The sequence below is a fragment of the Idiotropiscis lumnitzeri genome, chromosome 2 (assembly GCF_059441095.1).
Source record: "Idiotropiscis lumnitzeri isolate Australia: NSW breed Sydney's pygmy pipehorse chromosome 2, RoL_Ilum_1.0, whole genome shotgun sequence".
NCBI lineage: Eukaryota > Metazoa > Chordata > Actinopteri > Syngnathiformes > Syngnathidae > Idiotropiscis > Idiotropiscis lumnitzeri.
In genome coordinates, this window is record NC_142392.1 from 4,886,459 (window position 1) to 4,902,816 (window position 16,358).

Sequence of the window (16,358 nt, forward strand, 5' to 3'; positions counted from 1 at the left end):
ATTGGAACTGCGGGTCAACATTGTTTCATGGTATTAAATCTAACTCAGACAGATTTTCCCTTCTTCTGTTTGCTTCAAAATTTGCATATTACCATCACCGGTCAGCATTTTTTGCTAAACAGCAAATACGGTTTTCACAGGTGAAACCCAAAGCCAAGAACAAGCACTATCTAAAGTCTTGGCAATCATTTTTAATGGCAACATCCGCCCATCAGTCACATGTTATTATATTTTTGGTGGGTTAAAATCTAATTGTTAATTATATTATAAATATAATATATTAAATTAATATATTTTGATCCGAAACCCAATTGTCTCGACTCTGCAGCAAAAACAAAAGATTTGACCTTGCCGCTACTTTATAATACACTTTTTTTTTTTTTGAAGATGACATGATGTAAAGTTAGATTTCTTTTCAATATGACAAGCCATTTTATGACACGATGAATATACCGTTTTTTTTATGTATCGCAAGACATCATTTTGACTTTTTTAAAGACATGCATAGTACATCAATTATAATATGACATGATGTATCGTCGGACATTTTTAACGACACGCACTCCGTTTTGACTCCACCGATCCCGCGCAATTGTCACAAATCTTCAGAGTCAATGAAACGATTAATTGATTCATTATACCCGCGTCTACGACTATGTAATAGCGAATGTATTCTCACTTGTCTTTTCATACTTCTTTTATTTCTTGCCTTTTTGACGTGGCTTTGTGTGTGCTGCAGGTGTGGACCAACTACGTGGAGAAGCCCAAAGAGGATGTGGTGCACGTGTCTGAGGAAAAGGAACGCGTGGCTAAATACAAGCCGGTCTACGTCACGGAGGTCACCGACATGCTGCACTTGTACACCCAGGACGTAGAGACAGGTAAAAAAAAATTTAAATATCCGCCTTTACACACCAGGCTAACTTTATGAACCGCAATTTCCCACAGCCGCAGACGTGCCGCTTGTTGTTATCGCGATGCAATGATGGGAATCCATCAACCCACCCCGTTCCCCTCCTGTCACTTGTGACCGGGAAACTAACAATCCCGCTGTTCCCGCTTGGATGCACATGATGTATGTTTTCACATGAATGAATGCACACGTAATACATCTCCCCGTGTGTTGTCGTGCTCCATGTGAACTTGTCGGCAAACTTTGATTTGTCGTCAAGTATGAAACTTTCCGAGATTAGCGACAGTTTAACCAAATGTGCCATTTACGGAGACGCTCCGTTGCTTCGTTACAGTTGCACCTGACGAGCCCTTAAAACCGACTCGATCCCAATCTTGAGCATGGCTTGCTCCCTTTGAATAATCCAATAGCTTGTGAGCGCAAACATGCAACTGATCATCTTTTCATCATCTCGCTGTAGGCCCAGACGAGGTTGAAAGGCGCACTAGCGCCTGCGGCTAACACCGCTCGTCCAACCCCCCCCTCCTCCTCTCCCCTCGCTTTCCTTCCCCTCCAGGTATTAACACAACCGATGAAAATCAGGACCACGTGCAGTACCTGGCACTTCAATTGAAGCGAGGGGCGTACGCCTTAAGCGTCACTTGCCACGGGCACAAGAATTTAACATGCTACGCATAAAAGCACTAATATGTAACACATTGGAGCCATTTAATGGAAAAAGCAGTGTTTTACGAGTTAGTGCCCGGCCGGGCACGCTTGAAATCGGTCATTATTTTATCAAGGCTCTCTTGAAATTGCGGGAATGTTTGAAAATATCTTTAACTCATTCAATCCATAAGACATAAATATATCTTTTCAAAAATGTAGTCCCTGCCTCCCAAAGACGGATTTATACGTCTTAGGCTTTCTTTTTTTTATTGTGTCATGTATAGCATAGAATATTCTGTTGGCCTCGCAAAATCAAACGCTGGCATTGAGGGGTTTTCTCAGCCATGAGTTAATTTAGCGACATGAAATTTGGTTGACTTGTCCGACATGCGTAGACCTACAAAAAAAGTCTCCAGATGCCATGCTGGAAAAGACGAGGAGGTCGGCCATTTTGGTTGAACGCCGCCATTTTTGGGTTATTTCACCTCTTTTCAAAGACGGATTCATCCTGGAGATTTTGTCCGATGGCGTTTTCCACATCAGGGAACTGAATCCTGACCCTTCATCCCGCCGTTCCTCCCTCCTCCTCCTCCTCTTGGTCGCTTTGGTTTTCGCTGACGCGCGCTCAAAGCGGCATTAACTCATAGCGAGCCCTTGAAGAGCACTTCAAAGTGTTGTCATCGAAGCGCCGCAGCCGTGCACTGTGCTGTATAATTACGTTACGGCACGGTGACATGTGACAGCCGAGTTTAGATTTTTAGATATCGCTGTTTTGTCTCAAGTCATCAAACTTTGACACCGTGCTCCAGACACTAACAAAGGTGAAAACTCAATTTCGTTGCATTTATGTGTCATCCATTTCAAATCAGGTCATGGTTGGGCACAATTTCTAAGGAAATCTTACAAAATTACCCTAGTACTCCAAGACAATACTTTTTGGGGATTTTTTTTCTTGGTCAGTCAGTTCATGAAAGACATGTCTACCAAAAAGTTAAAAACACTTTAGGGGCTAAATTTAAAAAATAATTCTAGCCGGTGCTACTAAAATAAAAAAGTTGCTCCAAACCAAAATGGCCACCTTCCCGCGTCTTTTCTGGCATGTCGCTTTGAGACATTTTTTGTGGGTCTACTCATGATCATGTTGCTAAGTAAAATAGGCATGGAGGGGATTGAATAAAATTAATAAAAATAAAATCAAATCTAGGTTGTGTAACTGAGCCACTACAATTTGCATCTGTGTATAACGTAATGAACATCGTGCAGAATTGATTTAAAGAAAAAAAAAACTGAAGAGGCCTCCCAGCTGTTTTTGCACTTGAATGGACATGTGCAGACCCACCAAATAACCTCAACGCTTTCATCTTCCTTGCGATTGCGAAACCTCCGGGGGGAAAAAACGTTAAGAAAATTATCATTTTATCCCCCGCTGCGGGTCGCGCCAACTCTGCTCTTGAACCCCCCCCCCCCTTTTCCCTTTTTCCCATTTTAATTATTCCTCTTTAATAACTCATAAGTGCGGCTTTCTTCATGCATGGCTATCTTTACACACACTCGATAAGTGATTAATTTCACGTTTAGAGCATCCACCCCCCCCCCCACCCCGTCTTTGCCAAATCGCCGGCAAACTTGAGGGATTGCGCTCCTTAATCCACAGTTCATTGCAAGGCTCTTTATCTGTTAATGTACTCATTTATCTGGCATTGTCTCACTTTCCTCCCCACACACATTATCTCCCCTTCAAAGGGCTATCGCGTCATTCCAAACCCCCCCCCCCCCCCCCTGTTTTTTTTTTTTTTTTTTTCCCCGGCGTTGGCCTCTCTCCGTAGGCTATATGTAATTACTGTCAGGAGGGGGACCCGCATAGATCTCGGTGACCTTGCGCACTCCAAAGACACGGGCCACTCCAGGCGCATGCGGGCAGGAAGTAGCGACCCCCACGTTCAACCTCATTAAAAAATAAAAAAAAAAGCCCATTAAGTATTTAGCGGAATGGTGTGCGCTGAATATTGGATGCCACATCAGCTGTTTATCAATGACGGCAAGTAGTCGTGGTCGTGGTCGTGTAGTCGACTGGATGTTGACTTAGAAAACAAGTGCGTTCTAATTAAAAGAGCGAGCGGGCTGCTAAGGAGGATAAAGCTCAAGCTTGACAATTTGCGCTACAAAAACATCTTAGCAGCAAACACGTGATCAATGTTTTATGGGAAACGTTGGCTCGAGGCAGATTAATCCAGCGGTGATTTTATTTAAAAAAAATAAAGGGCAAGATAATGCACATCAGGCAGACGCCGGATGGAAAAAAACGATTTTCCAGCTTTTTTTTTTTTGTATATTACAGCTCTTTTTTTTTTTGTCAACTATATTGTGATCGACGACATCATTGATATTTTTTTACAGCAGTAGCACCACCTCTCAAGATCTCATTTGCATTATTAGATTTTTATTTTTTTTTAGGTCCTACTAAAATTGAGCTTTCCAGGTTGTTCATATTTGATGATATTGCAGCATGAGCAAACTTTGCCACACGAGTCGTGACCTCGGTGGCCTTTTGCCACACATCCCAAGGCTACGTGGAATTCTATTGACGGCTGCGGATGAACGTCATCAAAGCCCAGGCGGGGAAATAATGCCAATAAGACGAGAGGCCAATGAGCAACAGGCTCGCCGCTTCGCTTGTGATGTTCCAAGTCAAGAGTTGAGATTAAAAAGACGGCAAAAGGGTCCAGGCTTTGAAGCGTTACCTGCCTGAAGGAGGAAGAGGGGGTGGGGGGCGGGGTCAGGGGGGCTTCATTAGGTGATGAACAGCTGCTCGGCGCCGAAGGCGGAAGTGTGAATAATACGGGGCGAGCGGCACCTGGGCTGAGGGCTCATTACGACGGGAAGCGAGCGCGAGACCGGATGGAACGGCGCTACTGCAACCCTCGGGGTGCACCGCTGTTTGGAGAAACGCGGATCAATTCTGTTTGCGGCCATTTTTGCGCCAGAGACTTTGAACAAATCTCACAGACCAAAGAACTCGGATGATCCCCGTTCTCGAGCGTCCATGTTTTGTTTCCCAAAGTTGATGAACTGAAAATGTTTATCTCGGCGAGACTGACCGTGATGGATTTATGTTGAGAGTAGACGTGACAGGACTTGACTTGACTTGGGAAGTGGCCGGAGTGAATCTCTGGAAGCACGCGAAGGGGTCGTAAATTGGCTCGTTAAAGGCGGCGAACCGTGGCGACGCTTGTCAACGGCCTTTGACTGCATCACTCGCCGCTGTAATAATCACGTTAGCGCCGGCGGTCAAGGCGCTGGCTATTTATGGCCCCGAGGTGGCGTTAGGCGGCGTTAACGCAATCTGAAGACGTCATCGGAAGTCGAGGCACTTAACGCTTTTACTGCCATTGACGGCTAAAGACGTCAAAAATCCATTTTTTTTTTAAATCTGTTGGTAGTGAATGAGTTAAGCGTGGCCCAACTTACAAGTTTCGTCTAATATAATTTATTTATATATAAGTTTGCATAATTATTCGTCGGCGAGCTCCCTCTCAAGGCTGTCTGAATAAATGAAATATATAAATAAAATAAATGTACACTCCGCAAAGACACAAAGTGGTCGAGCTTGGCTAATCAAAAGGATTAACGCCAAATTTGGAGGTAGCCCCGCCCCCCAAAATGGTCTCCAATCCTTTGCGTCGTCAATAAAATCATCCCGCCTGTCTTTGGCGCAGATAACCCCGTAACTATTTGCATAGGCTCCCCGCTCAAATGACCCGAGCCAATGCGCGCGGTGCGTCTTAAAAAAATAAATAAAAAAATTAATTTTAAAAAATTGCATTTGTGAAGGTAACTTGGGGGCGGATTGAAATGAGGACGGCATAGCATTAACCTGCCAGATTTAAGAGACGCAATGTGGGAGTGAGTAATTGCAAGACGGACGCTTCTGTTGTCATGTGTTTACATCCGCGGCACGGGCGTGTTTGCCCGAAGGGAATCATCGAATATTACGTCTGCATTTTGACATTGAGGCTCTTTGGCTAACAAGCTTCTTTTGATTCATGAATCTATCTGCAGACGCTACACACTTTCCAACCACCTGCAATCATTCTTTACAACCCCGATACAATACCGCTCAGGGCTATTCCTTCAGCAAGTTTCCGACGCTCCTGTGCGGCTTTCCATTCAGGATGCCAGCCTCGGTCCTCGGCGATCAACCCCCCCCAAATTCCAGTTTTGCATACTTTCAGAGCGTTTTATCAATCACTGTGTTCCCCACCAGGAGGCCAGCTGGAGAGTCTGATGGAGACCATGCGAGCGGAGATCGCCACCCAGCCCCCCGTGGAAGGAGCCTACGCTCCACGCCGGGGCGAGTTCTGCATAGCCAAGTTCGCTGATGGAGAATGGTTCGTCACGAGTGCAGCTGCGCTTCCGTTTTAAATTTTGAAGCACACGGAATAATGAGAGAAACATTTTCTCATTGCAGGTACAGAGCCCGAGTGGAGAAAGTGGAGTCGGCGGCAAAAGTGCACGTCTTCTACATCGACTACGGCAACGTGAGTGATTTGTATTTAACGTTCTTTGATGTGAGGGAAGAATAAGGTCACATGGTCAAAGTTCGGCCGCTTTCATGGATGCAAAGTTTTATTCTTATGAAATAAAACCTGGTGAACTCAACAAATAATCCCCAAAGCGACGTCATTGTGACGCAAGACCAAGCCGGGAAGGGCTTTTGTCTCCCGCCTCCCGTGCTCAAAAGAAAAGACATTTACAACCGCCGCGCGACTCTCTAATGCGACGTCAATAAATCTGAAGGCGCTTGATTGGTCGCAAATGTTGAAGGTGTTCTCCCTCTCGACACTGGAGTGCACTGATCACATTAGTCTAATATACGCGCCTCGTTAAAGGAGCGCCACACTTTTTAACTGCGCTTTTAGGTCCGTCTTTTTGTCACAATTGTCTCCACCACGCTACCTTATCTTGTTCAAGTCACCCACTCCAGAGAACATTTAAGCGCTTATTTATTTTAGGAGCTCGTGGATTGGTGAAACAATGCTTTGTGTGTGTGTGTGGGAATGCGTGAGAAATTCCACGGGATCAGTCTGTAGCGGTGGAAGATGAATGCATCACCAATTGGCCGTCCACAATGGGTTCTAAAATTTGACAGAGGGGCCGGAACAGAAGCGGATGGATGGAGTGTTTTGGTCACCTCAACTCATTGGAGGGAAAAAAAAAATAAAACACATGAACAAAAGCATTACAGCAATATGTCTTTGAAAAACCAAAAATCGGAAGCTTGACACAAATGCCGATCATAAAAATGCAATCAATATGTTCCCAGAGAGAAGTTGTGTCATGCACCCGCCTTGCCACCATCCCGCCCGCCTTCAGCACCAGAACGCTGCCAGCGCAGGCCACAGAATACACCTTCGCCTACATCCAGGTGCCGCAAGACGTAAGTAAAAAAAAATCAAAAGAAATAAATAAATTGTAAAACCCAATGTGCTTTTATTTTTAAAATGTGCTCTGTCACTTGGTGTGTGTGTTGAGGCATGCTGTCACTTGTCCCTAGAGTGGGTCTCTCCTGAAGGGTGAAGTGGCCCATCTGTTGCTGCGCTCACAGGCGTCACCTATACTGCAAACACACGCGCACACGCATACGCGTTTTTTGTTACCAACAGTGCAGCCCAGAAACCTGATTTCCAGAAACCAAAATTTACCAGAAATTCTCTCTCCCCCCCTCGACATTTTCGCCCCGCCACTCTCGACCCACGTCTCACGCACCGCGCCGCAAATAAACAGCGCTGTCCAGCTGTCCTATTTGGAGGGAAATAAAAGCAGTCACCTTTAGAAAAGTCAGCGACACCGCCATTGTTCCCACGACAACGCTCGCTCTGTCGAACGGCTGCTCTCGGCCCAGTTAATTTGCCAAAGTAGCCCGCTTGGAAAGGTGATGCTCAACAAAATCAATTCTTTGTATTTATTTATTTATTGAATCAAACGGCCTTGTCAAAGCCGCTTTTCTGTTACATCGCACTGAGTTCATAAATGAATCAAATGAAATGAAGGTTACACAACAGCCGGCAAAAGTGAATTAATTAATTGGTGATTAAAGTCGGCGACATTCGGGCTTTTAAGAGGCTTTTCAACTCGAGCACTTTGGATGTTACGAAAACATTTCCACTTTTATTAGACCGCCTGAAACCGTCAAGCATCAGGAAGTGCTTTAATGTCAACTCTTTCGATTTGGAGTAAGCAAGCGGCGTTCGAACCGTTGACAGGAATGAGAAATTTCTCAAGTGCTATTCGTATACCCCCAAATTGGAATCCAAAATTAATCAAGCAAGATTTTCTATTTGTGAAACAGTAAAAGCTATTTTTCCTTTTTGTTAAAAAATGGTGGTGTAACCCAATAAATGCATCACTTCAGTTTTTTGGTGATAAAGTGAAAATGACGTATTATTACTTTGCAATTACATCGTTGTGTAACCAACATGACGGCCAGCGAGCTGTCTCAAAAAAAAAAAAAAAAAAAAAAAAAACGAGAACTAAATCAGTGTGATTAAGTCTGCCAAATCTCAAATTTTTTCCCGTAATTAATTAAAACAGTATGCGAGAAAATCATTCCATTTGGCAACATGTCCAAAACTCTTCCGCAAAGACTTTGTTTATACAAAACCACAAAATATTTTTCAGGGGTTGGCTTTGACGAGTAAAATGCGATTTGGAGAAAGTCTCAAAACTCACTTTGACTCTCCCGTTGACTTCCATTTGAGCGAATCGGGCCTTCATCCAGCTCACTGCGGCCAATTATATTGAGCTGAAGTGAGGAAAAAAAAAAGAAGGCTGCAATAAACCTGCTTTTCTAAAAAAAAAAAAATAAATTGATTAGGTAATGAGACCATTTTGATTGACACTGTCATTTAAACTTTCACACACGTCATTATGTTGTACCTAATGAAATGTCCAAGTGCGTTCACATTCAGAAATGGCCTCTCTTGAACAACCTTCCATTTGCACACACACACACACACACACTCACACACTCGCACACGCACACACGCGCATCCAAGGGCAGTTCGCTGGAAGGAGGTTGCCATGGAGACAAGACCAGGGCAGGAGGGGAGGGAGGAGATGGATGGGCTATAAGTGGCGATGGCACTGATGATTTATTTATTTATTTTTTAATTTTACCGTGTCTCTCAACTTAATTTAGCGATCATTGGTTAGTTGGCATGATTAGCCAAAACAAATTTAATTGTGCTAAAATGAAAGTGACGGAAAATTGCCCAGAACAAGTTCTCAAGTTTCTGCGCTTTTAGTAGGTGTGACTTATGTGAGCATGGAAAATTAAATGTTCACATTTTTGGTCGTTCATAATTGGCGGTCGAACGCCGCTTTTGGGAATTTGCAGTCACTCGTCCGTTTCCCCGCAGGAGGACTCCCGCGCCGACGTGGTGGACTGCGTGGTGCGCGACATCCATAACAGCCAGTGCCTGCTCAACGTGGAGTACTCCGGCGCCACCTGCCCGCACGTCACAATACAGTTCGGCGACTCCAAGGACGACGTGGGCCTCGGCCTGGTCAAGGAGGGCCTGGTCATGGTGGATGTGCGCAAGGAGAAGCACCTGCAGAAGATGGTGAGTGTCGCACGCGCACGCTTGACTGGCGCTGTTTGTGGGTCTGGGTCTTGGCATTTGCAAACGGCCCCCTTGAGTTCTGGAGTCTTGCCGGTTTGATAATGAGCTCGTTTGCATCCACGTCATTATTATTACACGGGCATTTTCTCACAACCCATATAGCTCATTGGCTTTTCTGGTCATTAAGATAATCCCCCCCCCGTGGACGCGCTCCTGTATATCACGGCAAAGAAAAATTCTACGTCTGCCAACATTAGTCACCGTGCCACTTTGTTCGGAACGTAAACGGGCGAGCTCACCGAGAACTACGGCCGCCGGCGTCTTAATTGCTGGTAAATGCTGCAAAACGCACACAGGTTATGACTGATGGGTCCGATCGGTCCCACGGGTACTAGAGTGCCTCACTCAAACTTTTTTTGCATCATTGTTTCGACCTCTCCACTCTGAAGAGGTGCCAGAGGATCACGATGTGGTCTGGAGGTAATGGACTTCATAGACAAAAGATGGAAAACCTCCCGGCAATCGGCCTAATGAGCTTAGCCACTTGCTTTGGTTGCATCTAAAGGTTTCTCTTTAGTATTCCGCATCAGTGTCTGCAGCCCCCCCTTGTTCCCCCTCAACCATATTCCGATCTGGAGAAAGCTTTAACAAGCCGCAGTGTTGCCGACGTGCTTACAAGTAAGCCGCCTCGCTCGTAATTCCACCCTGCTTCCCGGCTCCAAAAAAAAAAAAGATCTCGCTCATTTTGTATGCCCCGCAAAAAAAAAAAAAAGTGATGATGCCACTTGAAAGCTTTAAATGGAGTACGAGTCAATCCCACAGATGATGTACAACACCCGCTGGCCATCGCTGACTCCCACGAGAGAGAAAGTTAATAAAAACACTCTGATAAGGTTTGTTTATTTGCTCGCCTCCTGGTGCAGTGGCAAAAATCTGCTGGATTGAATATTTTCACCATTACAGTCGGTATGACTCTGGGGGGGGGGGGGCGCGGCACGTATACATCAACAAAGCTAGATGTCTGATGTGACAATTCTGATTAATAATAATTTTGAGAATAATAATTTTAATAATAATAATAATAATATAAATTGTATGTGAATAAACAGTCGTTCAAAAAAAAAATTAATTAAATCCCAAAACCACAAATTTGCGATTGCCAAGATTTGAATGTCCCGTCTCCTCCGTGTCGCACTGCGAGCTCTCTACGGCCTCTCTCTAGACTCGTCTCAGGTGACTTTTGTCATTTGTCTCTCGTCTTCGCTCATTACCCGAAGTACGTCGACGTCGTAATGTGTCGTGCTAAACATGGCGTAACAGATGGGCCCGCCGTTTTGCCGTCGCGCCCGAACGCCGCTCGCCAGTCCTAAGAAGAACGGCTGCGCCCAAGGTTAACGCCCCTTGCCCGCCATATGCATAAGTACGTCAGACGCTATCCGAAAGCGAAGGATAAACAGTCCTTTTCTGAAATGACCCGTGCCCTGGCAGGCGTCATGTTCCTGGCGTGCGACCCGGAGGTGCGCACGCCCCATAAAGCGGCGGATTAACGTCTAAATGCGGCCTTGTCCTACAAAATCAGGAATCAGCATGTACACTTGATAGCACTCATGTCCCATACGTGTGATTAGCGTTCACACGCCGTATCGCAGATGCACGCCGTCCTAATGTAAAGATTAATCCCGCCCGCATCTGGCGCGCAGCACGCGTCGTCGTTCCGCACCTGCCGAACAGATGGACGCTATTGGCTTTTTATGCCGTGGTCGCACTGTTTGACGCAGCGCGCATTACACCTGGATCGCTCTTGCTTGTTTTGGTGCATCAGCAGCGTGCATCTTGTAACACCAGCTGCTTTATACGAGAGGCTACTACTCATCATGTGGGTTCATTACCGAGGCTTCGGAGCAATGCACAACAAAAAAAAACAAAAAAAAACAAAATCAATGTCGCCTAATGATGTCAGCGTGTGTGAACAATTTAGCAAGCCGCGTGTATTGACATGCTAATTTCGCGTCACCGTGCACTGTGCTGTGTTTTAAGTGAATACTCAGAATAAGAAAACAAAATCCGTAATCGATCATTATCGTATTCACAGGTAGCAGATATCGGCGAAATTGGTAAAATGCGCACCGGAGAAAAAAACAAAAAACTTTCTCGCCTCGTGATGTCACATGGAATCCGAATTGTAATCGACATGCGCTAATTTAGCCTGTCTTGGGGACCTCACTCCATTTACCGGACTGGGTTGTAAGTGATTACACGTGAAACTAAATTCTGTGATCGTAATCTGAGACTCCGAGCTAAACATCTTCATTCAAACGCACTCTGAAAAAAAAAAAATGACTGCTGTCAGGTGATTCATATTTGAACTAAAATGTTACAAATTAATCACAAAATTGTCTGTTATAAAATTTTTAACTTCTATTTTAGCTTTGAACAGAAATTTACGAGTAAAATATAAAATATTTAGATTCAATTTCCGTTCTTTAATCTTTTAATACAATTCTCCTGTAGTTTTTTTATTTATTTATTTTTTTTTTTATAGCTTTCTTCTTGAAACAATTCTCCAAACTGAGGCCTGTTCACTTTCAAGTGCGCTCTAAATAAAATATGGCTGAGTAGTGTCGATGTGTGGAAACAATCGAGCGATCTACATGTATTAGAGCAATAAGTTAGCCAGCTTTGGGACGCCTCACTCAATTCCCTTCATCAGTCTCTTCTCGAAGTTAATTAGGTTTTTCGAGTTTTTTTTTAAGCTACTTTGCTATTGATTGACACCATAATCAACATTTGTGATTATCTAGTCGCTTTGGAGCTACGTTAGGCATATAATTGATTCGCTCACTGCGGTAGCCGCTGTTTTTATTTATAAAATGCTATTTCGTTCCTGTAGATTAAATTCCAAGTGTTAGTGTGCATTGATTTTTCTCAGGGGTGTAAGAGCATCGACGGGGCAAGAGGGAAAAAAAAAAAAAAAAAAAAAACTAGCGGTGTCCCAAACTCAATAAGCCAAATGAGAAAACCTTTTTGAATATGCGAAGTCAACTTGGCAACTGGAGTTTTTAAATCCGTCGGCCGTTATTTTATTTATTTATTTATTTATTTTTATGCCCGACCTGAGACAGACGTAATGAATCCGCTCACTCCGGCAGAGTGGATAGACTGAGCTATCCTTAATTTGTCTTGGCACAGTTGACACGACACGCGGCGAGAAAAGAAAAAGGCATGTGGAGAGCTCAAGTTACAGTCATCCGTAATGTAACATTTTAATGTGAGTAGAAAGAGAATTGGTGAATAAAGCGAAAAGAAAGCTCAAATAGAGGGAAATTAGACTCATAATGGCCAGTAAAAAAAAAACAAAACATGCCATTTGTCGCCAAGCCTCCCTTGCTAGTCGTAGCGCAAACTATTCCCGCTAGCATCTGCTTGGTTAAATTTTATTTGTGTATGCCGTTTTATATGTAATTACTTTTATTGCTAATATTGTCCTGCGCAGCCACGCAATTTCTTTTAGCTCCTCGTAAATGTTGTAACAAATTCCGTCTCTTGACTCCGCTGACCGCTGCTAGCGCAAACAAAAGTTCATTAGCGCTACAAGCTAATGATTCCCTGCTTGCTAATTGCGAATCCGATACAAAGACGCAGGGGTCCTTCTGTCAATTATCATCCATCATGTCCAACAAAGAGCCCTGCCGGATTGATCGGGATGCTTCGTATAGATCATACTCCCTCCAAATGTGTGAATATGTCTATTAAGAACGCTGATAGTTGGCATAGCATTAGCAAGTGGCGCCTTGGGAAATGTCACATATTCACACTCGCCGTCGCGTTCCTATCCGTGTGGATAGCTTCGAGCGGCCATTTGTCCGACTTGTGTTTCGTCATCGGCGGTTCTTTAAGAGTCCCCGGCGTATCGCGGAGGTCCCGGGGCGGCATAATTGCGCTAATGGCCGGCGGCAGGACGGAATGACAGTGTGGGAAGAGTGATGGTGGCGTTGGGACGTGTTAAGCACATGTGTGGAATCCATACAGGAAATAAGAGGAAAAGGGGGTGCGCGTGCGTCAGGATGCCTCCAGGGATGCCGCCTTCCATTAATCACAGCTGCTCGGCACATGGGAATTTGGGTATTTTTATAAAGCAGGTTGGCTTTTCCCAAATGAATTAAGGGAACTTTGGGTATTTAAGGATTTTTTTTTTTTGCCTCATTTTGTTTGCTTACATTTTGAATTCAGAGTTGATTTTGAGGAATTTTAAAATCAGCCTTTTGGCTTGACTGCCATTTTTCTTTACATTCCGTCCTCCAGTCGACTATTTTACATTTGGGGAATTTTGTAAAACTGGTTCCGTCTCCAGGAATTAATTTCTTTCAATGTCTAAACTGGCTTTCAGTTTTCGAGCTCGTCGCGCCACTTGTTGCTTTGGCACGCACTTAACCTCCTTATTGACCCCAATGTAAAAAGTCGTGCACTTTGAGTTAAATTCAAGGTTTATGCGGATCATGGCCGCCACCGCTGCCCCCCCCCTTCCTCCCCCTCCCCCTCCCAACCGACACGCACCCCACCATGTCATCTATAAATGGCTTTTAGCTGTTTCCGGAACACCAATTGACAGGCTTTCAGGTCGCTGCCCTCGCTGTTCAACCCCAGTGCCTGTCACAGACAATCAAGACCCCCCCCCCCCCCCCCCCCCCGCCCCCCTCTCCATCCCTTCACCAAACACACACACACAGACAGAAACACGCAGTCACAGAGCGTCATGGATGTCAGACAGCATGACCGCTTTCCACCAATGGCTCAATACCTAATTTACAAGCCCGAGTTAGAGATGCGGGGGGCCTTTTAATGGACATTTTCTGCTTGCCTGCTATTGACTGCACACACACACGCACACACACACCCCCACACACGCGCAGTCCCACTCTGTCCCCGTAGACCCTTTGGACATGTCCTCCCTGACCTTTACCATTTTTCTCACACACGGTTGAAGGGATGCACGTCTTGAAGTAAAACATAGCATAGATGTCCGCATTTTTTCTACTTAGGACCTGTTGTGTGGGGGGAAAAAAAATAAAAAAGTCACTTCTTCCGAAAGAGAATGTCTGAAAGGAAATTTGGATCAACTCTGAATATTTTTGTGGCAGAAATATGGATGGAAGTGGTGGCGTGGGGGGAGCACATCGCCTTGCACTTCACGTGCGAAAAAACGATTGCAAATGACACTCCTGGCGTACAGCTTTCTCTATTTTGATGACCTTGTCGAGAGAAAAAAAAAAAAAATCGACATAGCGGCATGCAGAATGTCTGCCTTCCATATTTGTGTTTTTATTTTCACAGTGCCCTTGAGGTGAAGGGTGGGGGGGAGGCTTAGTCCAAAATGTTCCCTCTCATTTGTCCCCCCCCCCCCCTCCCTTCGTGTGAGCACATGCTGGTGGGCTTGTCATGGCACATTCCGAGCAGAGCGCCTGATCCCCCCCAACAGCCTCGCTGGGAGGAACACGGAGGCCTCGTCAGGGCGCCGCAAACACTCCAGTTAAAAAAAAAAAAAAACAGGAGTTGTTTGTGATGTAAAATGGCAGCCTGGCTCGCTGGGCTGTCTATTAAAATGGAGGTTGTAACACATTGCTGTGGTCAGCTGATATCAAAGTATTCGCCCGAGGAGGCGTCTCCTCTGGCCAAAATCGGCGCCACAGGCATTGCAGTATTAATGCGGCTGCCATGTTGAATGACGGGCCTCTCCCAGGGAGCGCCGGCAACACGGCAACTCCCAACCATTTCATCCTCAGCCCATGTCAGACGGCCCTCGACGACGATGGCGAGCGACAAAGAAAAGAGCAGGAAAGCGAGACAGCAGCGGCGCTTTTTTATTTATTTATTTTTTTTATTTGGTTGGTTGGAGATCGACTGCTCATGCCTGGCAGCCGGAGCGTCTGATCATCATCGGCGTTAATGAGCGAGGCCCGACATGCGACATTGTTCCCTTCACGGCCCAGTGACTTCCCCGCGCCGCGACTTTGATTAGTCGCTAACAAAATCTGCTTTCGCATAGTGTTTTTCTTTTCGCTGTGATGTTTTTCAAGCGGGCCGGTGCGAATCCTACGCACCAGATAGCGCGCCGCCTGTCAGAAGGCCGCCGCCGATTTGTCACTCATCGCAACGCCACCTGGACGCGGCGCGCAGCGGCCAGCCAGCTCGGCGAACAGCTAGCTTGGCGCGCTCTCGCTCTCTCACTTTCTCTCTCATGATCGCAGCATCTGTCACTCGCCTCGCAGGAAGGATCGCACCTCTGCCAAGTAGTTTGACGTGTCCAAAAAGTACGAAAAGTTTTTCCTGACACTTGTGGAGATGCACTCGGCTATTTTGAATTGTCTTTCCGATAAAAATCCAACTCGAGAGCTCCTTCACAACAGTCTGATTAAGTCTTGGGCAAAATCTGAAATGTTGAAGGTCGCCCCCACCTGTTGGTGCCGTGTTACTGCAGTTGCTGGCTAGCTTGACTTCTTTTCCCTGACAGTAAACACGTAAATTAGCAGGATTTTTTTTTTTTTTTTAATAGACCAAGTTACCCGACGTACTCGAGTACCCGTTTGAGCCCTTTTCTAGTTTGCCGTGGACGCACGACAGTCGGCATCACTGTTCGTCGTCCGCCATCGGTCACCCTCGTCAACCTTCCACCGAGTTCAATCTTTTGTTAGTTAGCTTTTGCACAATATCGTTGCTTCTAAGTGTTCTGCTTGCTGAAAACGGTCTGAAGGCCCTTTTAACAAAGTCACAAAAGAGCACTTACATAAACTTTCCCGTGAATGTCATTTCCAGATTAGCCCTCCTTTAGCGTCTTTGTCAATTTTGGCTGCTTTAGAAACGCGTTGAAAAGAGGAAAAGGGGATCCGCCGCGGGGTTCTCTGAGCCATCGGCAACTTGGAAGGCCATCGTTGACGTCGGGACCGCCGAGAAAGGCGGCGACGGCGGCGCCATCATCAGCGCGTATTGTGCTTGCATCGCTCTTTTCTTTTACGGGCGACATCTGGCCCCGACGACGTCGCCACCCCAAATCGCTTTTACTCGACGTTGACGGATGACTCGCGCAGCCGCTGCAGCACTCGAGTCCGAGAACAAGAGCGCCAGATGTTACCGCCGTGTCGAGTGTGCGGCGCCTATGCCAGTGCATCTGCCGCTATAAT

The 16,358-nt window shown here is 45.6% G+C and overlaps 1 protein-coding gene across 1 annotated transcript in view; it reads left to right on the forward strand.

The window, feature by feature from the left end:
- The window catches only part of snd1 (staphylococcal nuclease and tudor domain containing 1), a 93,958-nt gene that overhangs the window by 74,310 nt on the left and 3,290 nt on the right, over positions 1-16,358 (forward strand). Inside the window, exons 18-22 of the mRNA XM_088282266.1 lie at positions 740-881; positions 5,826-5,949; positions 6,030-6,099; positions 6,885-6,998; positions 8,980-9,183. Of these exons, the coding sequence (XP_088138392.1) occupies positions 740-881; positions 5,826-5,949; positions 6,030-6,099; positions 6,885-6,998; positions 8,980-9,183 (654 nt within the window). The remainder of the gene's footprint in view (positions 1-739; positions 882-5,825; positions 5,950-6,029; positions 6,100-6,884; positions 6,999-8,979; positions 9,184-16,358) is intronic.